Source organism: Salvelinus namaycush, chromosome 31 (genome assembly GCF_016432855.1).
Source record: "Salvelinus namaycush isolate Seneca chromosome 31, SaNama_1.0, whole genome shotgun sequence".
Taxonomy (NCBI): Eukaryota; Metazoa; Chordata; class Actinopteri; order Salmoniformes; family Salmonidae; genus Salvelinus; species Salvelinus namaycush.
The window spans coordinates 48042720-48069865 of NC_052337.1; the positions used below are offsets into that span (position 1 = coordinate 48042720).

Genomic DNA, 27146 nt, shown 5'->3' on the forward strand with positions numbered 1-27146 from the left:
CCATTTTTTACAGTCTAAATGTTTTTGTAATGGTAAAGTTCTCTTAACATTAATGAATAACTTATAACTTAAATATACATTAACCTCTTCAATTAAAATACATTATCATTATCATCTATAGAATGATATAACAAACAAAGATTTTTGAACTAAGTATACATACCAACTAGATAATAAGCAGCTGTAAAAGTGGAAATGGAAAATGCAAACAAAATGGAAATGGAAATGAAAAGGCCTGATAGTGGCGCTAGAGGAAAGGTCAAGTGGTCACCAAATCAAGGTTCCTTCCACTTGGGGTCTTGATTGTGCAAAACACATTTTATGGCAATCCAGCCATTACCTTGAGACATATCTTGTTCTCAGTCTTGTTCTCAGCCTGTGGGCATTATATGTATAGTGATCCAATATCCATAGCCATACCATTTAACAGTTATCACTGGCCCTTGCTCAGCCTTACTCACCAAGAGCCCAGCGCCAAGCCTTCTTGCTAGCAAAGTCACTGATCAGCTTGTTTTTCAACATCATCACTTTGTCTGTCTCTTTCTGTGCACAGTCTCTCATTTTCTCCATCCACATCATCTGCATTGGTACTGCCGGCACTGTCTTTCACCTCTTCATCCACTTCCACACTCCTCCCTGACAAAACTATATCACTTGAAGAGGGTCCTGGCTCTGTAGAGTGTAGATGACGCATATGATAATATATCCTATGTTATAATACCATTTGTAATAATATCATAACCAAAATTTCAGTTACAACCATTTTGTTGACTTAAATTACACCACAGAAAAAACAGAAAAAAAAAACAGAAAAAATTAAACAGCACTGAATTGTATGTACCCAACCTGAATTGTATGTACTTGTAAGTCGCTCTGGATAAGAGCGTCTGCTAAAGGACTTAAATGTAAATGTAAATGTAAATGTGAATCCTGCAGAATATTGATCCAAATTACCTGCAGTTGCATATCACCACCACTAGATGTCAGTAAACAACCATATTTCAGTCTTCATCAAAGCCATGGAGCCATACCTTGGCCATATGACTTGAAGGTATTATTTTAACTTTGGCTGTCACTAAATGCTTCAAACTGTCCAGCATCCAATAGACTATTGGTTGTTTTTGTTTCATATAATGATCATCATGTGGACAAATAATTACAGTGTTTGAATTCTTATCATTGAAGAGGATTTAATAATTTTACTTTTTTTCATAATAATAAAAAAATGTATTCCCACGGACCCCCTGCAATTATGCCAAATGACATGTCATTCAACACAATGCTGCTCACCTCCTTCAGTTGGGAGTAGGGCTGGTTCAGGGGTATGGGGATGGGGAGACAGGGCTGCTGAGCCTGAAGCTGCACCTGTTGGGCATGGCACAAGGCAGGGGCAGGGACAACTGATTTAGTATGAATAGCTTGCTAAAAGTTTGCCTGCGTTGATTTAATGTCGGCAAAAAGAGGAGCGAAATATAAACACCCAGATCTGTGAAGATATTAAGTAACTACTGTTAGGGGAGCAAAAGTAGCCTATTTCATAAATTCCCACTAGTATAAATTCGGCATTGTTAACAAGAGAGAGATACAGACACATTTAAGTTGTCGTTTGTAAATATGGAGACAGCTCCACCTCTGTCAACTCCATTGGATTTAAAAACATTATAAACAGTCAAAGACACATCAGTATCCGGCACAGTCTTAATTAGCCAAGTTTCAGATATTACCAGAATGTCCACATGTAGATATATTGTCTAGAACTGTACAAATGGGCCGATGCCTAGAGCTGGTACGTGGGCTAAAACAAACTGGTTACATGCAGTATGATGATAATGCTGATTATTTATGGTTGGGCACTGGGCCTGAAATAATTAGATGCTTGTTGGTCTTTCAGAGTTCCAAACAGTTATTTAAAATCCTGTTTCAGCTGTTCTGAGCTAGCCATCCCAATGTCATTAGATCCCACATGGACTACGACAGCGACAGCCCCCATGTTCTGGCGTAAAACGATAGGAAGCAGCCTGTGTCCGAGCCTCAGGATAACACAATGTTTTTGCATTGGGAACAAAGATGTTTCTCACATTAGAGCTGCCGATGATAACAGATGGTGAGATTTGTATTTGTATTTATTATGGATCCCCATTAGCTGAGCTACTCTTCCTGAGGTACAGCAAAATTAAGGCAGTAGTACAATTTTAAAAACATTACAATACATTCACAACAGATTTCACAACACATTAAGTGTTTGCCCTCAGGCCACTACTCTACTACCACATATCTACAACACAAAATTCATGTGTACGTGTGTGTATAGTGCGTATGCTATCGTGTGTGTCTGTGCATGTGTTTGTGTCTCTTCACAGTCCCCGCTGTTCCATAAGGTTTATTTGTATCTGTTTTTTAAATCAAATTTTACTGCTTGCATGAGTTACTTGATGTGGAATAGAGTTCCATGTAGTCATGGCTCTATGTAGTATTGTGCGCCTCCCACAGTCTGATCTGCTGTCATGTCTTCTGGTGGCATGTCTTGTGGGGTATGCATGGGTGTCTGAGGTGTGTGGCAGTAGTTCAAACAGACAGCTCAGTGCATTTAACATGTCAATACCTCTCATAAAAATACAAGTAGTGATGAAGTCAATCTCTCCTCCACTTTGAGCCATGTGTCACGCCCTGACCCTAGAGAGCCGTTTTATTTCTCTATTTGGTTAGGTCAGGGTGTGATTTGGGGTGGGCATTCTATGTTTTCTATTTCTTTGTTTTTGGCCAAGTGTGGTTCCCAATCAGAGGCAGCTGTCTATCGTTGTCTCTGATTGGGAATCATATTTAGGTAGCCTTTTTCCCACCTGTGTTTTGTGGGTAGTTATTTTCTGTTTAGTATCTGTTTACCTGACAGAACTGTTCGCTTTTGTTTTGTTACTTTGTTCGATTGTTTCTTTGATCAATAAAATCATGAACACTTTCCACGCTGCGCTTTGGTCCACTCATTCCAACGGGAGCCGTTACAGAACTACCCACCACCAAAGGACCAAGCAGCGTGGTAAAAAGGACGAGTGGACATAGGAAGAGATCCTGGACGGAAAAGACCCTGTACGCAGGTCGGGGAGTATCGCCGTCCAAAGGAGGAGATAGAAGCAGCAAAAGCGGAACGGCGACGTTACGAGGAGTTGGAGCAACGAGGCAAGAACGAGAGGCAGCCCCTTTTGGGGGGCACACGGGGAGATTGGCAGAGTCAGGGTTCAGACCTGAGACAACTCCTCGTGCTTACCGTGGGGAGCGTGTGACCGGTCAAGCACCGTGCTATCCGGTTCTGCGCACCATGCCTTCAGTGCGCATCCACAGCCCGGTGCACTCTGTGCAAGCTCCCCGCAGTGGCCGTGCTAGAGTGGGCATTCAGCCAGGACGGATTGTGCCGGCTCAGCGTTCCTGGCCTCTGGTGCGTCTCTTCAGCCCAGGTTATCCTGCACCAGCTCTACTCACGGTGTACCCGGTTCGCCAGCACAGCCCAGTGCGGCCTGTTCCAGCTCCCCGCACTTGCCGGGCTACAGGGGGTATCCAGCCAGGACGAGTTGTGCCAGGTCTAAGCTCGAGACCTCCAGTGCGCCTCCACAGCCCAGTGTATCCGGTGCCTGTTCCACGCACCAGGCTTCCAGTGCATCTCCCCAGTCCAGTGAGACCTGTTCCGGCTCCACGTACGAAGCCTCCAGTGATGATCCATGATCCGGAGCCTGTAGTGATAATCCATGACCCGGAGCCTGTAGTGATAATCCATGACCCGGAGCCTCCAGTGATGATCCATGGCACGAAGCCTCCAGTGATAATCCATGGCCCGGAGCCTCCAGTGATAATCCATGGCACGAAGCATCCAGTGATGATCCATGGCCCGGAGCCTGCAGTGATAATCCATGGCCCGGAGCCTCCAGTGATAATCCATGGCACGAAGCATCCAGTGATGATCCATGGCCCGGAGCCTGCAGTGATAATCCATGGCCCGGAGCCTCCAGTGATAATCCATGGCACGAAGCCTCCAGTGATGATCCATGGCCCGGAGCCTGCAGTGAAAATCCAGGGCAAGGAGCCTCCAGCGACGGTCCCCAGTCTGGAGCCTCCAGCGACGGTCCTCAGTCCGGAGCCTCCAGCGACGGTCCGCAGTCCGGAGCCTCCAGCGACGGTCCGCAGTCCGGAGCCTCCAGCGGGGGTTCCTAGTCTGGAGCCTCCGGCGACGATCTGCAGTTCGGAGCCTCCAGCGGTGGTTCCCAGTTCAGAGCCTCCGGTGATGGTCCGGATCCTCCGGTAACGATTCACGGTCCGGAGTCTCCGGCGACGATCTTCAGTCAGGTTCCACAGAAGCGGAGGGATCAGCGTAGGGAGTGGGGGCTAAGTCCCAAACCGGAGCCGCCACCGATGGTAGATGCCCACCCGGACCCTCCCCTATAGGTTCAGGTTTGCGGCTGGGAGTCCGCACATTTGGGGGGGGGGGGGTACTGTCACGCCCTGACCTTAGAGAGCCGTTTTATTTCTCTATTTGGTTAGGTCAGGGTGTGATTTGGGGTGGGCATTCTATGTTTTCTATTTCTTTGTTTTTGGCCAAGTGTGGTTCCCAATCAGAGGCAGCTGTCTATCGTTGTCTCTGATTGGGAATCATACTTAGGCAGCCTTTTCCCCACCTGTATTTTGTGGGTAGTTATTTTCTGTTTAGTATCTGTTTACCTGACAGAACTGTTCGCTTTCGTTTTGTTACTTTGTTCGAGTGTTTCTTTGATCAATAAAATCATGAACACTTTCCACGCTGCGCTTTGGTCCACTCATTCCGATGAGAGCCGTTACACCAGGAGAGATTGACGTTCATAATAGTTATGTTAGCTCTCTGTGTACATCCAAGGGTTAGCCGTGCTGCCCTGTTCTGAGCAAATCGCAATTTTCCCTCTTTGTGGCACCTGACCACACCACAGTAGTCCAGGTGTGACATATTTAGGGCCTGTAGGACCTGCCTTGTTGATAGTAAGAAGGCAGAGCAGCACTTTATTATGGACAGACTTCTCCCCGTCTTAGCTACTGTTGTATCAATATGTTTTGACCATGACAGTTTACAATCCAGGGTTACTCCAAGCAGCTTAGTCACCTCAACTTGCTCAATGTCCACATTTTTCATTACAAGATTTAGTTGAGGTTTAGGGTTTAGTGAATGATTTGTTCCATTTCAGTTTCTGTAATAGCTGACGTGTAAAGTGTTGAGTCATCCGCATACATAGACATGCCAGCTTTACATGCCAGTGGCATGTCGTTAGTAAAGATTGAAAAAAGTAAGGTCTGTCAGTTTTTGTAAAAGAAAAAGAGAGACCCACACTCTAGGAGCTTAATTTAATAACATATATCCAACGTTTCGACAGACAAGCTGTCTTCATCAGGGTATAATGCCAAACACTGCGGGTGACTAGTTTATATAGTCTCAAAGGTGTCTAATGGCAGGGTGTGGCCTGATATCATTGGTTAATTCTTAGATATAAAAATAAATACAAAAAACATGAATGATAGCCTACGATCATAGATACAATTTGGCTACATAGGCCTACAAACATTTACAATGAATAGCAAAATCACAATAATAACAGGAATGGTGTACTGTACGTTGAGACCAAAGGGAGCAAGGGTCTTTAAATTAAAGATCCAGGCAGCCTCTTGTTTTAACAATAAATATTTGAGGTCACCCCCTCTCCTAGGGAGACCTATTTGTGTGTCCTTAGACACTATATAAACTAGTGACCCGCAGTGTTTGTCATTGACACACCATACCCCACCTTGTTTGATGTTTTTATTGTTACTGGTATTAGTTTGGAGGTTGCTTTGTCAAGTTGCTTTGACATTTGATCGCAATCAGGAGTTTGGAAACTGCCAGATGGTGAAGCATGATTCCTCACTCCAGTGAATGCGTTTCCACTGCTCCAGAGTCCAATGGCGGTGAGCTTTACACCACTCCAGCCGATGCTTGGCAGTTTGACAGACAAATCTGGGTTTGGTGGATGCCAGGAGAACACTACCTGTCCCAATGCATAGTGCCAACTGTAAAGTTTGGTGGAGGAGGAATAATGGTCTGGGCTGTTTTTTATGATTCAGGCTCATTAGTTCAAGTGAAGGGACATTTTAACGATGCAGCATACAATAACATTCTAGATGATTCTGTGCATCCAACTTTTTCATGTTTCAGCAGTAACAATGCCCCTGTGCACTAAGCAAGTTCCATACAGAAATTGTTTTATATAAGCCTACAGTTTCTTTATCTGAATCTCTGATATTCAATGATATTCAATCAATCAAATGTTTTTATTAAGCCCTGTTACATTCAGCAGAGGTCACAAAGTGCTATACAGAAACCCAGACTAAAAACCCAAACAGCAAACAATGTAGATGTAGAAACACAGTGGCTAGGAAAAACTCCCTAGAAAGGCAGGAACCTAGGAAGAAACCTAGAGAGGTACTAGGCTTTGAGGGGTGGCCAGTCCTCTTCTGGCTGTGGAGATAGTACATGGCCATAAAGGCCAGATTTTTCTTCAAGATGTTCAAACGTTCAAACGAACAGCAGGGTCATTTAGAGGTCGAGTGTTCCATAGCGGCAGGCAGAACAGTTGAAACTGGAGTAGAATCATGACCAGGTGGACTGGGGACAGCAAGGAGTCATCAGGCCAGGTAGTCCTGAGGCATGGTCCTAGGGCTCAGATCCTCCAGGAGGGGAGGGAGATATTGACTTCCCCCATGTCTCCTTTGTCCCAGGGAGTACAGGCCCAAGGAGAACGTGACCTTTTTAGAGAATGGGACCAGGGTCGCTGCCTACCAATCCAAGACCTTTGTGTTTCTGCCAGAGAGGTCAGTGGGTGATCCTGACATAGACATGATCACAACCATCAACATCCCAGCTGTGGTGAGTAAAAGTGTGTGTGTGTGTGTGTGTTTACACTGTTATGAGCTCTTATTTTTCTCTTCTAAAGCCAACCATCATGTTTAGTGTTGTGTATGTAGAGGTTTAACAGCTCCTAAGTTTAAGCATACCATTCATTTCTTAATTTTTCTTTGTTTTCTCTTTTTTCTTGTTGTTATTTTAAGTAGTTGTGTTGTTTTTTGGTCATTGTGTTTGACAATAAGTAATCTCTCCCACCCTCTCCATTCCCCCCCCCCCCTCTCTCTCTCTCTCTCTCTCTGCTCAGGCTGTGATGAACAAGGTAAAGGATAGCTTCTGGAAGAGTTCTATGGTGTCTATCTGGATGAACTCCCTGCATGTGGGCATGTTCATGACGCACTCCGTCAACGAGCTTTTGTGGGGCTTCAAGGACCCTCTGCTGTCCCGCATACACCCCATGAACCCTGAGATCGACGAGTACTTTGGCCTCATGTATAAGGTAGGTCAGGGAGTGAATACAAAATACAACATCTGACACACTCAACCCTTTTTAAGTTCTGTAAAGAACAATATAAACTGTCTATGGTCCTTGATACCTGTTGTCTGCTGGTGGTTGCCACTTTCACCTGAATATAAAATATTACTATAATAAATATTAATGGCCTTTTAGAATGATTTTCCTTCTCTTTTCCACTCTGTAGAAAAATGGAAGCAATGATGGTGAATTTGTTTACCATACCGGGGAGGCAGACTTCATGGACTATGGCAGGATAGCCAGATTTAAAGGAGAAAGGTACTGAAACATTTTGGCCATATTTGGGGAATTTATCCCATTCTTCTCTGCAGATACTCTCAAGCTCTGTCAGGTTGGATGGAGAGCGTCGCTGCACAGCTATTTTCAGGTCTTTCCAGAGTTGTTAGACAGGGTTCAAGTCCAGGCTCTGTCTGGCCACTCTACTATAAAGGCCTGATTGGTGGAGTGCTTTAGAGATGGTTGTCCTTCTGGAAGGTTCTCCCATCTCCACAGAGGAACTTTGGAGCTCTGTCAGAGTGACCATCGGGTTCTTGGTCACCTCCCTGACCAAGGCTGTTCTCCCCCGATGGCTCAGTTTGGCTGGGCAGCCAGCTCTAGGAAGAGTCTTGCTGGTTCCAAACTTCTTCCTTTTAAGAATGATGGAGGCCACTGTGTTCTTGGGGACCTTTAATGATGCAAACATTTTTTGGTACCCTTCCCCAGATCTGTGCCTCGACACAATCCTGTCTCTGAGCTCTACCCAACAGTTGCTTCAACCTCAGGGCTTGGTTTTTGCTTTGACATGCACTGTGGGAACCTATATAGACAGGTGTGTGCTGTTCCAAATCATGTTCAATTAATTTAATTTACTCCAATCAAGTTGTAGAAACATCTCAAGGATGATCAACAGAAACAGGATGCACCTGAACTCAATTTCAAATCTCATAGCAAAGAGTCTGAATACTTATGTAAATAAGGTATTTCTATTTTAATACATTTATCATTATGGGGTATTGTGTGTAGATTAATGAGGATTTTTATATATTTAATACATTTTAGAATAAGGCTGTAACGTAACAAAATGTGGAAAAAGTCAAACGATTTGAATACTTTCTGAATGCACTGTCTTAAGATTTTTCTTAAAAGTGTCAACAGTTTCTGAAGCTCTCAGATCCTCTGTAAGACTGTTCCAAAGGCCAGGAACATAGTGACTTAAGGCAGCCTCACCAAAAGTTTTGGCTCTGATCTTTGGAACGACTAAACGACCAGTGACAGAAGATCATGACATGTTTTCGGGTGCCCTGCCGAACAGTGCATTAAAAATAATCAATAAAGCAATTTGTAAATCAACAGACCATCCTTCAAAAATCATTCTCAACAGTTGACTGCTGGATCCTCATTAGTCAATTCTTTAGATAAATAAATGTACAGCACTCCAAAAGATGCTGTGTTGTAACTGCCTCCTACGATACATACTGTACATGCACATCATCTTCCCTGAACACACACTGGACATTCTGTCCAAGATTTATATCTTTATTTGATGATATGAAACCCATCATTGGGTAAGTGTAAAGGACTGGAACAGAACAGTCCATCTGTTTCCTAAGAAGTTCTTCATACTGCCAGACAGTAACAGAGGACAGGGTTATGACCCAAATGGCACAATGTTCCCTATGTAGTGCACTACTTTTGACCAGAGCCCCTATGGCCATTTAGAATGCAGACTGCAGCACCAGAGAGAGAGACTCCCCAGAGGTCCCTAGCCTAGCCAGAAGCCAGAACACAGAGCACAGAGCTGCTGTGTGCTTGACACATCCTAGTACTTAGCCCAGTTGGAAAGGTCTCAATGAAGGCTTCCTGTCAGCTTTCTTCTAATGTAATAACAGACCTGCCAGTATGTATCATGCAGCACCTTTTCCTTCCCCCTTTGATTAGATAAAGCACACATTTTGATTAGCTTTCTTTAATATGTTGATTGATAAGTCACACAAGCCTAAACAATCAAGCATTGGGCTAGATGGTGATTTGTATTTAATAGGTATTATAAAGATGTACATGTATATTTTTTCTTTATTAATCAAGTTACATTTAGAAATACATTTTGTGTTTCAGCAAACTGAGTCTGTGGACGTCTGAGCAGAGTAACATGATCAACGGTACAGATGGCAGTGCCTTCCATCCCCTGCTGTCCAAGAAGGAGAGACTGTACATCTTCAGTCCTGACCTGTGCAGGTAGGCTACAATACAGAATCTTACAGATCAGAACAGAACAGATGTCTCACTAAACTGTATGTCAAAGGTCACTAAAACACACACATTTTGACAGAGTGGGGTCAATTCCATTTCAAGTCAAGTCAGGAAGTATTGCTTTTAAATGAGGAAATTGAAATGACCCCAACTCTTCTAAACAGTATGTCAAAGGTCAGTGTTGAATATATACAGTTTTACTTTGGTAAATGGATCCCACAAGAAAATTGTAAGTTTAGAAGCGATGTTGCTCATTTGAGCGATGGCCTGTGGCCTCATATGTGACTTTTGTGGTAGTTAATTTCTTTACTATCAAATGAGGAGAGAAAAACTTATCACACAATTCAGAGTTATACTTAAACTAAATCTGTATTCTCTTATTAAAAAGGGTCAATATATCACACACATATAAAGTGAATCGATTGAGTGAGCTACGATAATGATGGCTGGTCGACGAATAACCCTCAGATGATTCGTTGAGAGCCCCGAGACAAAGGTACAAAGGTATTTTATAGCCAAAATACACCTCCATCAGTCTACATGACAAACAACAGATGTATGGAATGGGTCACAAGGTTAAGATTTGTATGAAAGATACTTAAAATTCCCAGCAGACTGTATCTGCTGTAAAAAAAAAAAAAACTGTTATCATTGTGTAGAGACCAGGGTCTGGCCCCGAGCCATCTCTCCCTGGTACCTTCCAGTCAGGCACACAGACACTATTCATGCTATGGAATGTCGTCTTGTTAGGTTTATCACCAATCCATTGTAAATCTTCTGTCAGTGTTAAATCTTCCAGAGGCCCATCCTCAGTAAAACACACACAGATGAGTGTTCTAACAACCCCTTATTCTGTTGCATAAAACAACCATTTGATGCAATAACAGTATTATAACATAATCTTGTAATTTATCTCACATTCCCCAATGTTGAGAGTCCTCTCAACTTAAAAGAAAATTACAAGATTTAAGAACATGAATTCACTTGTAGAAAATGCATACATTCTTCATAAAACAAGAAGCATGAAAGCAATAATTCATTGCATGGATTCCTGCATGTGACAGGCTGCTATAGCACCGGCTCAGCCTCCTCCTAAGAAACAGCACTGTCTCCCATTTCAACCTCCAACACAATGTGTCTGGGGAGGTCCTGATACACAGACACCTGCATGCAGTTTATATGATTCAAGGCTATATCTTAATAGACAGTGAAAGGTTTAATGCATAATGCAGTGCATGCAACAATGGAGTTTATTAAAATAAGCTTTCGTTTTCTATCACACTCTAATGGATCAGCAAGGTGGAAATAACTATTTCCATCCCAGAAACTAAAATCTTGTTGGACAAATCCAGGTAGTGGCTTCTGGTTTAAGTCAAATGTATTACGTTGGTGCCTAATGAACATGACCCAAGACAAGCTTCATGATTCCACTATTTATAAGGCAATGCCTATAGATAAAAAATATTAGGATCAGTTTCACCCTCCGGATCAGAGTTCACCCTCTCCATTCACCAGGGTATGCTGGGAATAGTGTCAACATCTTTAGCTCACAACAGCAATCAAAACAATCAATCCCTAATACACTAATTTCTTCACTCATATAGTTATTAACATACTAAACTCAAATCAATCCTTCAGTTTTAAAAATCATTTAGTTTCCAAATCAAATCATAATTAGAACCCAATTCATTATCCAACCAAAATGTAGAATGACATTGCTCAGTGATAGGACCAATCAGTTAAAACCCTCAATTTAACACACATCGACATTGGCAGAATGTACATTTATATTAAAATACAGTATAATTATCCTATAATTCTAGTATTAACTTTCTTATCATGATTATAATTACATATCAGTGTTCTAATATATTCTAAATCTAAATGACTATCATTTTAGCAGTGTGTAGAGTGGATGGCCCATGATAATGTCCCAATTTCAATGTCTCACCTGAGCCACCACCACCTTTACCACCCATTATGTCTTGTCCATTTGTCAACCAGTATACCAGTGACATAAGAGAAGATTGGAACAGATTTCTCCCCATGCTCACTCCACATGGACTCCTGTCACACTCCTGAGAGAAAAAACAGCTTAGATTGGATGCTGTACACCGGTTGCTGGCTCTCTCAGGTCTCTCAGTAAACAATAGAAGTGGCGCGGACGGGGCTGTATTGAACACATTTGTCACTCTTCTTCAGCCCGTTAGAGGGGGTTTTGAGGTACACACACTGTTTGGTCCAATTATCTCTTCCATGCATTAAGACACCGACTGACGTCACCTTTCATGATAACCTCAAGAGAGGACAGATCAGAACAACAGTTTAGTTCATCGGGAGAAATCCCCTCAATCCATCAGACCTAATCTGGTGAGATTTATATCAAAACGAACAGAACAAACAACACAAGCAACACAGCAATACACTTCTTCACATATCACTCAATACACTCGTACATACAGTTGAAGTCAGAAGTTTACATACAGTTAGGTTGGAGTCATTAAAACTCGTTTTTCAACCGCTCCACAAATTTCTTATTAACAAACTATAGTTTTGGCAAGTCGGTTAGGACATCTACTTTGTGCATGACACAAGTCATTTTCCCAACAATTGTTTACAGACAGATTATTTCACTTATAAGTCACTGTATCACAATTCCAGTGGGTCAGAAGTTTACATACACTAAGTTGACTATGCCTTTCAACAGCTTGGAAAATTCCAGAAAATGATGTCATGGCTGTAGAAGATTCTGATAGGCTAATTGACATCATTTGAGTCAATTGGAGGTGTACCTGTGGATGTATTTCAAGGCTTACCTTCAAAATCAGTGGGAAAATGGGAAAATCAAAAGAAATCAGCAAAGACCTCAGAAAAAAAATGTGGACCTCCACAAGTCTGGTTCATCCTTGGGAGCAATTTCCAAATGCCTGAAGGTACCATGTTCATCTGTACAAACAATAGTATGCAAGTATAAACACCATGTGACCACGTAGCCGTCATACCGCTCAGGAAGAAGACGTGTTCTGTCTCCTAGAGATGAACATACTTTGGTGCTAAAAGTGCAACTCAATCACAGAACAACAGCAAAGGACCTTGTGAAGATGCTGGAGGAAACAGGTACAAAAGTATCTATATCCACAGTAAAACGAGTCCTGTATCGACATAACCTGAAAGGCCGCTCAGCAAGGAAGAAGCAACTGCTCCAAAACCTCCATAAAAAAGCCAGACTACGGTTTGCAACTGCACATGGGGACAAAGATCGTACTTTTTGGAGAAATGTCCTCTGGTCTGATGAAACAAAAATAGAACTGTTGGTTTGGAGGAAAAAGGGTGAGGAGGAAAAAGGGGGAGGCTTGCAAGCCGAAGAACACCATCCCAACCGTGAAGCACAGGGGTGGTAGCATCATGTTGTGGGGGTGCTTTGCTGCAGGAGGGACTGGTGCACTTCTCAAAATAGATGGCATCATGAGGTTGGAAAATTATGTGGATATATTGAAGCAACATCTCAAGACATTAGTCAGGAAGTTAAAGCTTGGTATAAATGGGTCTTCCAAATGGACAATGACCCCAAGCATACTTCCAAAGTTGTGGCAAAATGGCTTAAGACAACAAAGTCAAGGTATTGGAATGGCCATCACAAAGCCCTGACCTCAAACCTATAGAACATTTGTGGGCAGAACTGAAAAGCGTGTGCGAGCAAGGAGGCCTACAAACCTGACACAGTTACACCAGCTGTGTCAGGAGGAATGGGCCAAAATTCACCCAACTTATTGTGGAAAGCTTGTGGAAGGCTACCCGAAAAGTTTTACCCAAGTTAAACAATTTAAAGGCAATGCTACCAAATACTAATTGAGTGTATGTAAACTCTGACCCACTGGGAATGTGATGAAAGAAATAAAATCATTCTCTCTACTATTATTCTGACATTTCACATTTTTTAAATAAAGTGGTGATCCTAACTGACCTAAAACAGGGAATTTCTACTAGGATTAAATGTCAGGAATTGTGAAAAACTGAGTTTAAATGTATTTGGCTAAGGTGTATGTAAACTTCCGACTTCAACTGTATCACTCAAGGTGTGTAAACTTCAATCTAAAACCTCAGAGGACTAGTAGCTCCCCCATCATTTTGACACATGACTCCCAATGTGAGTAATGTGTAAAAAAAAAAAAAAAAAAAAAAAGTACTGGTTAAAAAATAAAACAAATATTTTCAAATATCAAAATCGAATTACCATAACTACCCTTAATATCTCCATGAAGAAAAATAATTGTACCCATACGGTCATAGTAAAATAGACTTAACCTTTCACGAGTATCAACCCCGTATCCGGGATCACCCCCCACCCCCCCCACACTGATTAGCATCGCTAGCATAGCTTCACAAGTAAATAGTAGCATCTAAATATCATTAAATCACAAGTCCAAGACACCAGATGAAAGATACAGATCTTGTGAATAAACCCATCATTTCTGTTTTTTAAAATGTTTTACAGGGAAGACACAATATGTAAATCTATTAGCTAACCACGTTAGCAAAATACACCATCTTTCTTTGTCCACCATTTTCTCTCTCCACCACTAGCTATCACCAATTCGGCTAAACTAAGATATTGATAGCAACAAACCAAGAAAAAAACTCATCAGATGACAGTCTGATAACATATTTATGGTATAGGATAGGTGTTGTTAGAAAAAAGTGCATATTTCAGGTAGAAATCACAGTTTACAATTGCACCGACCATCACAAATCGACTAGAATTACTAGATAGAGCAACGTGTATGACCAATTTACTCATCATAAAACATTTCATAAAAATAGACAAAGCATAGCAATGGAAAGACACAGTTCTTGTGATTTCAGACCATATTTCAGATTTTCTAAGCGTTTTTCAGCGAAAACACAATAAATCGATAAATTAGCATACCACATGTGCAAACGTTAGTAGAGCATGAATTCAAGGCAAAGGGAGCTATAACGTTATCATCGCCAAAATATATTAATTTTTTCACTAACCTTCTCAGAATTCTTCCGATGACACTCCTGTAACATCATTTTACAACATACATATACAGTTTGTTCGAAAAGGTGCATATTTAGCCATACAAAACCGTGGTTATACAATGGAAATAGTCACAACTCAAGCATCAAAATGAGGGACGTCAGCTTTCAGAGTGATCTAGTTTAATCGAAAGCTAATCATATACTTGACTAAAAAATACAGAGTTGACAGGAATCGAAAGACAAATTAGTTCTTAATGCAACCGCTGACTTACATTTTTAAAATTATCCTTACTTTTCAATACAGGGTTCGCCAAGTGAAGCTATACCAAACAAAATGGCGAAATATGCGTTTAAAATATTTCGACAGAACAACGATTTATCATATTAAATATTGCTTACTTTGAGCTGTTCTTCCATCAGATTCTTGGGCAATGTATTCTTTCTTGGGTTTAATCTTCTTTTGGTCGAAAGATGTCCTTTGTCCGTCTAAATGCCCGCTAACGTTCGACCGGGACCCCGAAATGTGCCCGGTGCTTCACATAGAAATGCATCAAAATCGCACTAAACGGATATAAATTGCTATAAAACGGTTTAAATTAACTACCTTATGATGTTTCTAAGTCCTATATCGAATTAAATTACAGACGGATACATTTCAAGTTGATAACCGAGCCTGTGAAAATGGCATCCGGAGGTCCCTTCCTGCGTAAGGGCGAGCGTCGAAAGGGGGGCTACTCTCACTCCTTGGTCTTTTATAACCTCTGAGAGCTACGGAGAAGGCCCATTCCACTTCTCATTGGTTACTGACATCCAGGGGAAGGCGGGTGCAGTTCGTGTCGTTCCATAGGATAGACAGAGACCTTAAAAACTGATCTGAAACCAGAGCTTCGCTCTCAGACCTTTCACTGTCTGTCATGGATTTCGCTGTAGAAAGAGTTCTGGGTCACCCACAGACATCATTCCAACTTTGTATGAAACTAGAAAGTGTTTTCTATCCAATAGAATTAATAATATGCATATTGTACGAGCAAGAATTGAGTACTAGGCAGTTTAATTTGGAGACGACAAAATGCTAATTCGGAACAGCACCCCCTGTAGTCGCAAGAAGTTTTAAGACAGCCTACCCTTAGTCAAAGGCAATGCCCTCTCCTTCTTCACAGTGGTCCTAATCACAAATATGGCTAAGAACTATAAACTTCATCATAATTATCAATATTACAAATGACCTTCAAATCAGTATTACAAATGACCTTAAATTAATTATCCAAATGGCTTTCCAGTGAGGGTGATCAAACCACACAGGAAAGTCAGGACAGAGGTCAGAGGTCATACAAACCCTTCAAATAAGTGTTTCTTACTATATTAGACTAATTAATAAAAAACAGTCAAACATTTCATATCCCAGGGTTCCAGTAAGTTTCCAGTATATGTCTTATCAAAAGAATTCATATGTTCAATTATTAAAACTCACAAAATAATAACTTCAGAAAAATCCATGTGTGTGTGTCCATTTAAGATACCTTAGCACAAAGACAAACGGAAAACTCACTAAACCCAAATGAAAAAGAACACTCACAATAAATCAAACATAGTATTTTAAAAACACCAACAAATAGTCATAACAAATGTGTTGTGTGTGTGGTATTTCCAAACCTTAAGGTAAAAACAAACAAAAATGGCCTTATTTCATTTGGTAGTTTACGGTCTCAATTTCACGCACCGCTCTCCCCAAGACCATAGCCCTGTGAAACATTTCAATGAGAGAAAATGACTACCCCCATTATCCTGGAATCTTTTTTCAATTTCATTAGCATTCACTATACTAATATCATACTCAGTAACCCAAAGGTTTATGATAATGATAAGTCCTTTTTACACACATTGTTTTAAGAATTAGGGAAGAGAGCTGATGCACTTTGTCCCACATCAGCAAAATGTCCTTTGGCAATGACCAAAGGATCAAGTCAACTGGATGTACCAGTTTTGAGGTCAATTCCATTTGGAATTTCTGTTTAATTCCACATTGGAGGAATGTTAATCTCTGATGAAAAATAAATATATAAATGTAAAGTTAAATAAAGTTAAAGATCTAGTTGTGGATTTCAAGATTAGAGGAATGTAAATGACTTAAAGATCATCTGGAGTTACCATTAGGGTTTTGGTCAATTACGTTTAGAATGTCAGTTTATGCCCTGAGTTAACTTAATTGAAATTGATTCGAAAGCTGGGTACCAGTACCCCAGGAATCTCCAGAGGTAATTTCCCCTGTGGGTGACTTGTTGTGAGTGACATGACCTGTGACCCCTGACCTCTAACCTATGCGTGTAAATTGGATTTAGGGTCTGTGGGTAGAAGCAAGTGTAGTTCAACACATGTTCACCACTACACAGCTTTCTGAAAGATGAGCTCATGTCTCAGACAATAAAGAGCATTGTTGCAGGTGGCCTACCTGAAGGCCTGACAGTCAGACCTGGGTTCAAGTACTATTTGTAATAATTTCAGATACTTTAGCTGGGCTTGATTCAGCTTGCCTGGCATAATGGAACCAATAGAATAGTCACAATCGCCTCCAAGCAGGTTAGAGCAAACTTTCAAAGGATTTGAAAGATTTCGAATACTATTTGATCCGAGGTCTGCTTACAGTATCCTTCCAGCCTTGGCTCAGACTGTGTGTTGTCATTCATCTTTTCTAAACACCACAGAATCCATGGCCATGTTTACAGTATGGTGCCTACAACAGTATCTTATTGTCTAGTGCACTGCAGTTCACTAGCAAAATGTAACACTTTTCACTAGGGGGAATGCAACACTTAATATAATTAAAAGACCACCCTTACTGTTGGTGTGGCTCCATTCATTCATATCATTCCAAATGTGAGCGAGATAGTTCCGCAGATATTATGAGCTGTATTAATTTAAAACATTAGTGGGGAATGCTCTAAGTGAATATTGTGTTTGTTTTTTATGATCATGTTTTGTCATTTAGTATTTTATTGTGTTTTATATTGATATGTGTGTTTTGTATTGTACGGGTCTCATTTGAAAAAGAGACATGGTGTCAATATGACACCCTGTTAGACAGTACATTTTCTGTTGTGATCCTCAGGTCCATCTTCATGGAGTTTGAGAAGGATGTGGAGGTGAAGGGACTCTCAGCGTATCGTTTCACCCCTCCTCGTGACGTGCTGGCCAGCAAGGAGGAGAACCCAGCCAACGAAGGCTTCTGTGTCTCCCCCAAAGAGTGCCTGGGTAGCGGAGTGCTCAAAGTCAGCGTGTGTAAAAAAGGTAGTTAGCTCCAGCTCTCTACCTCCACCTCCTCTCCACCTCTCCTCTCTCTCTGTATTTCAGATCGGTGTAGTAGGCCCTATTCCATTTCAATCAGGTGTGTTCAGGGAACAAATTGAGATACACACACACACACACACACACACACACACACACACACACACACACACACACACAATTTTATACAGCTGCACCATCGAGAGCATCCTGATCAGTTGCATCACCGCCTGGTATGGCAACTGCTTGGCATCTGACTGTAACGCGCTACAGAGGGTAGTGCGTATGGCCCAGTACATCACTGGGGCCAAGATTCCTGCAATACAGGACCTATATAATAGATGGAGCGCCAAGTCTAGGAACAAAAGGCTCCTTAACAGCTTCTACCCCCAAGCCATAAGACTGCTGAACAATTAATCAAGTGGCCACCGGACTATTACATTGACCCCGACCCCACCCTCCATTTGTTTTGTACACTGCTGCTACTCGCTGTTCATTATCTATGCATAGTCACTTCACCCCTACCTACATGTACAAAATACTTCTAACCTGTACCCCCGCACACTGACTCGGTAACGGTACCCCCTGTATACAGCCTCATTATTGTTATGTTACTGTGTTACTTTTTATTATTAGGTAAATAGTGTGTTACTTTAGTTTATTAGGTAAATATTTTCTTGACTCTTCTTGAACTGCTCTATTGGTTAAAACTTCTTAAGGATCTGCCCCTTTTTTTTAAAGGAAACACTTTAAAGTTTGTGGAAATGTGAAAGGAATGTAACAAAATATAACACATTAGATCTGGTAAAAGATAATCTAAAGAAAAAAACAATCGTTTTTTTATTTATTTTTTGTACCATCATCTTTGAAAGGCTATAATGTATTACTCAAGCCCAGGCGCAATTTAGATTTTGACCACTAGATAGCAGCAGTGTATGTGCAACATTTTAGACTGATCCAATAAATCATTGCATTTATGTAAAAAAAATTATTGCCATGACTGCCCAAATGTGCCTAATTGGTTTATTAACTTCTCACGAGTCACCATCCCGGATCCGGGAGCACCCTCATCAGTAAAAAAGCTGACTAGCATAGCCTAGCATAGCGCCACAAGTAAATACTAGCATCTAAATATCATTAAATCACAAGTCCAAGACACCAGATGAAAGATACACATCTTGTGAATCCAGCCATCATTTCTGATTTTTAAAATGTTTTACAGGGAAGACACAATATGTTAGCTATATTCTATTAGCTAACCACGATAGCAAAAGACACCACTTTTTTTCCCACCATTTTTTTCCTGCATAGGTAGCTATCACAAATTCGACCAAATAAAGATATAAATAGTCACTAACCAAGAAACAACTTCATCAGATGACAGTCTGATAACATATTTATTGTATAGCATATGTTTTGTTAAAAAAAATTGCATATTTCAGGTATAAATCATAGTTTTACATTGCAGCCACCATCACAACTCTCACCAAAGCAACTAGAATAACTACAGAGACCAACGTGAATTACCTAAATACTCATCATAAAACATTTATGAAAAATACACAGCGTACAGCAAATGAAAGACAAAGATCTTGTGAATCCAGCCAATATTTCAGATTTTTTACGTGTTTTACAGCGAAAACACAATATAGCATTATATTAGCTTACTACAATAGCCAACCACACAACAGCATTGATTCAAGCCAACAATAGCGATAACGAATAAACCAGCAAAATATATACATTTTTTCACTAACCTTCTCAAACTTCTTCAGATGACAGTCCTATAACATCATATTACACAATACATATAGAGTTTGTTCGAAAATGTGCATATTTAGCGGCACAAATCGTGGTTATACAATGAGAATAGTAGCCAAGCTGCCAACAAAATGTCGGGAGAAATCTTGGGAGAGGCACCTAATCTAATCAATAACTAATCATAAACTTGACAAAAAATACAGGTTGGACAGCAAATGAAAGATACATTAGTTCTTAATGCAACCGCTGTGTTAGATTTTTTAAATTAACGTTACTACGACATACAGCGTGAAATTAATGGCGGAATAATAGTTTGACATTTTTCAACAGAACAACGAATTAACATCATAAATAGTTCTTACTTTTTGATGAGCTTCCATCAGAATCTTGGGCAAGTTGTCCTTTGTCCAGAAGAATCGTTGCTCGGTTGTAGATTGTCGCCTTCAACTTTGGAATTAGCAGTAAACATTAGCCATGTGGCGAAGACGTGCCCAACTCACTATAACGCAGCACTAAGAAAATTCAGAAAATCGCAATATACTGATATAAAATGATAACTCGGTTTAAAATAACTACATTATGACGTTTTTAACACCTATATCGAATAAAATCAGAGCCGGATATATCTAAGGCCTATAACGAGAGCTTTCCAGAACGCCATCCTGAGGTCTGTCTTGCGTCATGGCGAATGTTGAAAAGAGTGTTCCCCACGTACCAAGACCCTTTATATGGCCTCAGATCTGCCTAGCAACTCCATTCCAATTCTCACTGCTTGCTGACATCTAGGGAAGGCCTATGCAGTGCATGTCGACCAATAGAATACATGCAAATTAATAAACTGACCCTGGAACAGATTGCCTGATTTCAGATTTCTCACTTCCTAAAAGGAAGTTTGCTCCAACTTGAGTTCTGTTTTACTCACAGATATAATTCAAACGGTTTTAGAAACTAGAGAGTGTTTTCTATCCAATAGTAATAATAATATGCATACTGTACGAGCAAGAATTGAGTACGAGGCAGTTTAATTTGGGAACGAATTTTTACAAAGTGAAAACAGCACCCCCTATTGAGAAAAGGTTAATAACTTTTGAAGTTCAAAATTGTGCACTCTCCTCAAACAATAGCATGGTATTAGTTCACTGTAATATCTACCGTAAATTGCACAGTGCAGTTAGATTAACAAGAACTTAAGTTTTCTGCCAATATCAGATATGTCTATGTCCTGGGAAATGTTCTTGTTACTTACCACCTCATGCTAATGGCATTAGCCTACGTTAGCTCAACCGTCCCATGGGGGACCCACTGATCCTGAAGAAGTTTTAAGGGCTTGTAGGTAAGCATTTCATGGTAAGGTCTACACTTGTTGTATTCGTTGCATGTGACAAATACAGTTAGATTTGATTTGTTTCAGCTCCACTGTTTCTAACCCCCCAGAACCACAGGTCAGGCCGGGAAGGACTGAAAGTGGCCTTTTGGGGAAAGAGCAGTCAGTGCTCTTAATAGGAAATAGGGTGCCATTTGAGACACAACCTTCGTCTCCATTGTTGTGCTTGCCCCGCAAGTGTCTCTCTGTGATTTATCACCAGTCGTTTACTGTAACGCATTAGTGGGTTGCCAAGCCAAAGTTGCCAAGGTTGCCATACCAAATGAAACTAACACACTCACTCACTCGTCCATGTTTAGAAGAGCAAACACATTGATTGATTTGTGAGTGGATCCAGGTCGTTTACCATCAGGCCTGGGTTCAAATGCTATTTGTCAAATCATTTTAAATACTTTATCTAGGCTTGATTGAGCTTCCCTGACCCAATGGGACCAATAGAATATTTGCAAAAGTCCAAACCCCGCCCATCTGGCACTCTAACCCTAACCCCTCCTTATATTTAGTTAATATCCTGATCACCAGGCCAAGACATGGGAAGTGAGGGAGGCGTAGCTACAGTTGAAGTCGGAAGTTTACATACACTTAGATTGGAGTCATTAACTCATTTTTTCAACCGCTCCACAAATTTCTTGTTAACAAACTATAGTTTTGGCAAGTGGTTAGGACATCTACTTTGTGCATGACACAAGTAATTTTTCCAACAATTGTTTACAGACAGATGATTTCACTTATAATTCACTGTATCACAATTCCAGTGGGTCAGAAGTTTACACACACTAAGTTGACTGTGTCTTTAACCTGTACTGCTCTGGCGTTCCGCCAGCGGAACTCCTCCCACATTCCACTGAAAAGGCAGAGCGCGAAATTCAAAATATATTTTTTTGAAATATTTAACTTTCACACATTAACAAGTCCAATACAGCAAATGAAAGGTACACATCTTGTGAATCCAGCCAACATGTCCGATTTTTAAAATGTTTTACAGCGAAAACAGCACGTATATTTATGTTAGCTCACCACCAAATACAAAAAAGGACAGACATTTTTCACAGCACAGGTAGCATGCACAAAGCCAACCTAACTAACCAAGAACCAACCAAACTAACCAACAAACAACTTCATCAGATGACAGTCTTATAACATGTTATTCAATAAATCTATGTTTTGTTCAAAAAATGTGCATATTTCAGGTATAAATCATAGTTTACATTGCAGCTACAATCAGAAATTGCACCGAAAGCAGACAGAATAATTACAGACACCAACGTCAAGAACAATCGTTGTTTGGATTTAGAACGGCCTCTTTCCCTCTCGATTTAGCAAGCATACTAGCCAAGTGGCACGAATCTCTCCATGTCAACAAACGGAAGAGAACGGAACACGGCAAAACTCCCGAAAAAAATTCAATAATCTGATTAAACTATATTGAAAAAACATACTTTACGATGATATGGTCACATGTATCAAATAAAATCAAAGCCGGAGATATTAGTCGTCCATAACGGCAGCTTATCAGAAGGCAAATCCAGGTTCCTTCTCGCGCCTTCCTGAAAACAGGAAATGGGTGACACGTCATTCCAAGAGCTGTTATTCCACTTCAGACCAAGATAAACACCCCATTTCTTCTCTCACCGCCTCTTGACATCCAGGGGAAGGTGTATGACATGCATGTATACTAATACGTATCATGCCCATTTATAGGCAGGACCTAGAAGAGAGCATAGTTTTCAGACTTTCCACTTCCTGGTCAGGAAGTTTGTGCCAAATGAGTTCTGTTTTACTCACAGATATAATTCAAACGGTTTTAGAAACTAGAGAGTGTTTTCTATCCAATAGTAATAATAATATGCATATTGTACGAGCAAGAATTGAGTATGAGGCCGTTTAAATTGGGCACGTTTTTCCCCCAAAGTGACAACAGCGCCCTCTGTCCTCAACAGGTTTTAAACCGCTTGAAAAATTCCAGAAAATTACGTTATGGCTTTGGAAGCTGCTGATAGGCTAATTGACAGTCAATTGGAGGTGTACCTGTGGATGCATTTCAAGGCCTACCTTCAAACTCAATGCCTCTTTGCTTGACATCATGGCAAAATCAAAAGAAATCAGCCAAGACCTCAGAAAAGAAATTGGAAACCTCCACAAGTCTGGTTCATCCTTGGGAGCAATTTCCAAATGCCTGAAGGTACCACGTTCATCTGTACAAACATTAGTACGCAAGTATAAACACCATTGAACCACGCAGCTGTCATATCGCTCAGGAAGGAGATGCGTTCTGTCTCCTAGAGATTAACGTACTTTGGTGCTAAAAGTGCAAATCAATCCCAGAACAACAACAAAGGACCTTGTGAAGATGCTGGAGGAAACAGGTACAAAAGTATCTTTATCCACAGTAAAACGAGTCCTATATCGACATAACCTGAAAGGCCGCTCAGCAAAGAAGAAGCAACTGCTCCAAAACCGCCATAAACCGCCACATTTTGCAACTGCACATGGGGACAAAGATCATACTTTTTGAAGAAATGAACTGAAAAATGAAAAAATGAACTGTTTGGCCATAATGACCATCGTTATGTTTGGAGGAATTAGGGTGAGGCTTGCAAGCCGAAGAACACCATACAAACAGTGAAGCACGGGGGTGGCAGTTTTCATGTTGTGGGGGTGCTTTGCTGCAGGAGGGACTGGTGCACTTCACAAAATAGATGGCATCATGAGGTTGGAAAATTATGTGGATATTTTGAAGCAACATCTCAAGATATGAGTCAGGAAGTTAAATCTTGGTCGCAATTGGGTCTTCCAAATGGACAATGACCCCAAGCATACTTCCAAAGTTTTGGCAAAGTGGCTTAAGGACCACACGGTGAAGGTATTTGAGAGGCCATCACAAAGCCCTGACCTCAATCCTATAGAACATTTGTGGGCAGAACTGAAAAGGGTGTGCAAGCAAGGAGGCCTACAAATCTAACTCAGTTACACCAGCTCTGTCAGGAGGAATTGGCCAAAAACTTATTGTGGGAAGCTTGTGGAAGGCTACCCGAAATGTTTGACTCAAGTTAAACTATTTAAAGGCAATGCTACCAAATACTAATTGAGTGTATGTACATTTCTGATCCACTGGGAATGTGATGAAAGAAATAAAAGCTGAAAACAATCATTCTCTCTACTATTATTCTGACATTTCACATTCTTAAAATAAAGTGGTGATCCTAACTGACCTAAGACAGGGACTTTTTACTAGGATTAAATGTCAGGAATTGTGAAAAACTGAGTTTAAATGTATTTGGCTATGTTGTATGTAAACTCCCGACTTCAATTGTATATGCTCCAAAATTACACCCTGGGCTGTGGTCAGGGTGTCAAAAGGGTGCCATTTGGGACAAAGCTCTTGTGTTATAAAGTATTTTGCGTTGCCATGCTAATGCCCACTCTCTCAGGTGACAGTGGCTAGCATTTTAGTCACACCACCACTCACTCAAACTCAAATAAAATAAAATGTTTAAAGTGCATTTAGAATTGCAACACACTTTGCATTAAAGCAATAATAGAAGAACATAGAAAAGAGGTGTGTTTTTAAAAGTGATTTAAAAACCTCAATGGTGTTTGCCCCTCTTACCTGACAGGGCAAGCTGTTCCACAACTGATGTGTTTTAATAGAGAATGCTCCGCCCCCCCGCCTTGGTTCTGCATCTAGGAACCGGGAGCAGAGCACCCTCACTGGATTGTAAGGAACAAGCATGTCTGTCAGATAAGAAGGGGCATGCAGTGCCTTAAAAGTTAGGATTAAGATCTTAAAATCGAAAATCAGACTGATGCTTTACAGACAGTCAGTGTAGTGCAGATAAAACTGGAGTGATGTGCTAGTGTTGGTTATAATCTGAGCTGCAGTGTTCCGTACAAGTTGTAAGCTTCTAATATTAGAATCTGAGCAGCTGGAGAGGAGGGCATTATATTAGCCTAGAATAGATTAAACAAATGCATGGACTTTTTGGCATCTGGCTGGAAGATGAATTCTAGAAATGTTCCTGAGATTGAAGTATATTGTTTTGGACATGCTTTTTATGTGGTTGTCAAAAGTTAGGCCGGGGTCAAAGGTAACACCAAGGTTTTTAACAACCATGTTTGGTGTAATGAAGCAACCATCAATGTTGAGAGTGAGATCTGACACTTCGTAAGTTTCTTGTGGCCAAGAAGCATCATTTCCGTATATCAAAGTTTAAAAGCAAGAAGTTGGTTGTCATCCAGTGTTTACATCTGGTGATACAAGTCTCAAGGTAGGCTGACTTTAAAGCATTGTCTGGTTTAAAAGATCAATACAATTGGGTATAATCAGCGTAGAAATGTTGTTGTGCTTATGAATGACATTACCAAGGGGAAGCAAGTTCAAGGAAAATGAAAGAGGTCCAAGCACAGAACCTTGGGGAACGCCACATTCAACCTTCAGATTAATGATTGTGCATCTGAACAAATTGATACCGCTCAGAAAGGTATGATTTGAACCAATTGGGAACCTGTTCCTAGACCAACCAAGTCTTCTAGCCTCTTAGTGAGAATAGCATGATCAATCGTATCGAAGGCAGCACTTAAATCTAAAAGAACAAGAATAGAGACGTGACCAAGGTCAACGACAGAAGTATGTAATTTACTACCTTGACAAGTGCAGACCCAGTCCTGTAAAATGGTCTACAACCGGAATGGTATGTTTCAAAGATACTGTGTGAATGAAAAAAATATGTCAGCAGCTGGGCTCCGGCTTTCTCTAGTATCTAAGAAAGGAAATGGAGATTTGAGATTGCCCTATTGTTTTTTAGTTTTTAGGCCTATAATATTGTTTTTTAAGAGGTCTAATTACAGCCTATTTAAGAGATTTAGGGACTATTCCTGTTTGGAAAGATGTGTTTACAATTATTAGTGGGAGAAGTTCTTTGACTAGCTTCGTGGGAATAGGGTCAAGTTGGCAGGTGGAAGGTTTGGAACGCATAATAAGTTCAACCAAGTCAGGGGTGTTTAACAATCCAGAATAGCTGTGATCTCCTCATACTCCTGTGGGGTTTGTGGCATATCAGATGACTTCATTGAGATTTTAGCTCTAATTGTAGTAATTTTCTCATTTAAAAAAATCATACAATCTCTTACAGGTGAGGCTAGAAAATGCTCAGGCAGGCTGCTTCTATGTGAGACTGGCTACAGTGCTGAAGAGAAATCTAATAATTTTGTTATCATCTATTAATTTAGGAGTAGGACGCATGCGCAGATCCTAGGGCTTGCTTGTAATCAGTGATGCTGTCTGTCTTGCCATGCCAGCCAGCATACTTCAAGCTTGGAGGAATGCTATTGTGGTATTAATGCTAGAATCTATCATTTCTGGGAGGAATTTATAAGGCGGCTAAAATAAAATCCAGGTTCAGATCTAGGGCGGACTATCAATTGAATTTCAAAAGTTCTAAGTACATGGTCTGAGAGTACAGGATTTTGAGGAGAGACTGATATATTTAAAATATCAATACCATAGGATAGGGCTAGATCTAGCGTATGGCTATGGCAGCGGGTGGGCACAATACATTCTGAGCAAAGACAAAATACTCTATAAGAGGGAAAAACGCTATTCCCAGGGCATCACTGTTATTGTCCACATGTACATTAAAATCACCTATAATTACTATTTTGTCATATAGGATTACAAGGCTTGATAAGAATTGGGCAAATTCTGGCAAAAACATAGTATAAGGACCAGGTGGTCTGTAAAATTCAAGTAGTATTTTGCCTTAAGCATGGCATAGTTCAGAGTACCACAAAGGAGAAAAAGTCAGTAGCAGCAATAAGTTTTAAACAGAGTCTGGGCTCTTGTATGATGGCTAGCCCACCACCTCTTCCTGATTCACTAGATTTGCCATTGGAGATGCCTCATTTAGAGCCACATACTCATCAGGTCTCAGTTAAACTCATAATATGCATCTTTTTTTAAATAACCTTTATTTAACTAGGCAAGTCAGTTAAGAACAAACTCTTATTTACAAAGACGTCCTACACCAGCCAAACCCGGACGACGCTGGGCCAACAGGTTGGATGGA

At 40.7% G+C, this 27146-nt stretch overlaps 1 protein-coding gene across 1 annotated transcript in view; it reads left to right on the forward strand.

Moving 5' to 3' along the window:
* LOC120025737 (lysosome membrane protein 2-like) overlaps positions 1-27146 on the forward strand; it is a 67700-nt gene that overhangs the window by 15615 nt on the left and 24939 nt on the right. The window contains exons 3-7 of the mRNA XM_038970335.1: positions 6763-6910; positions 7194-7385; positions 7588-7679; positions 9516-9635; positions 17761-17939. Coding sequence (XP_038826263.1) covers positions 6763-6910; positions 7194-7385; positions 7588-7679; positions 9516-9635; positions 17761-17939 — 731 coding nt within the window. The remainder of the gene's footprint in view (positions 1-6762; positions 6911-7193; positions 7386-7587; positions 7680-9515; positions 9636-17760; positions 17940-27146) is intronic.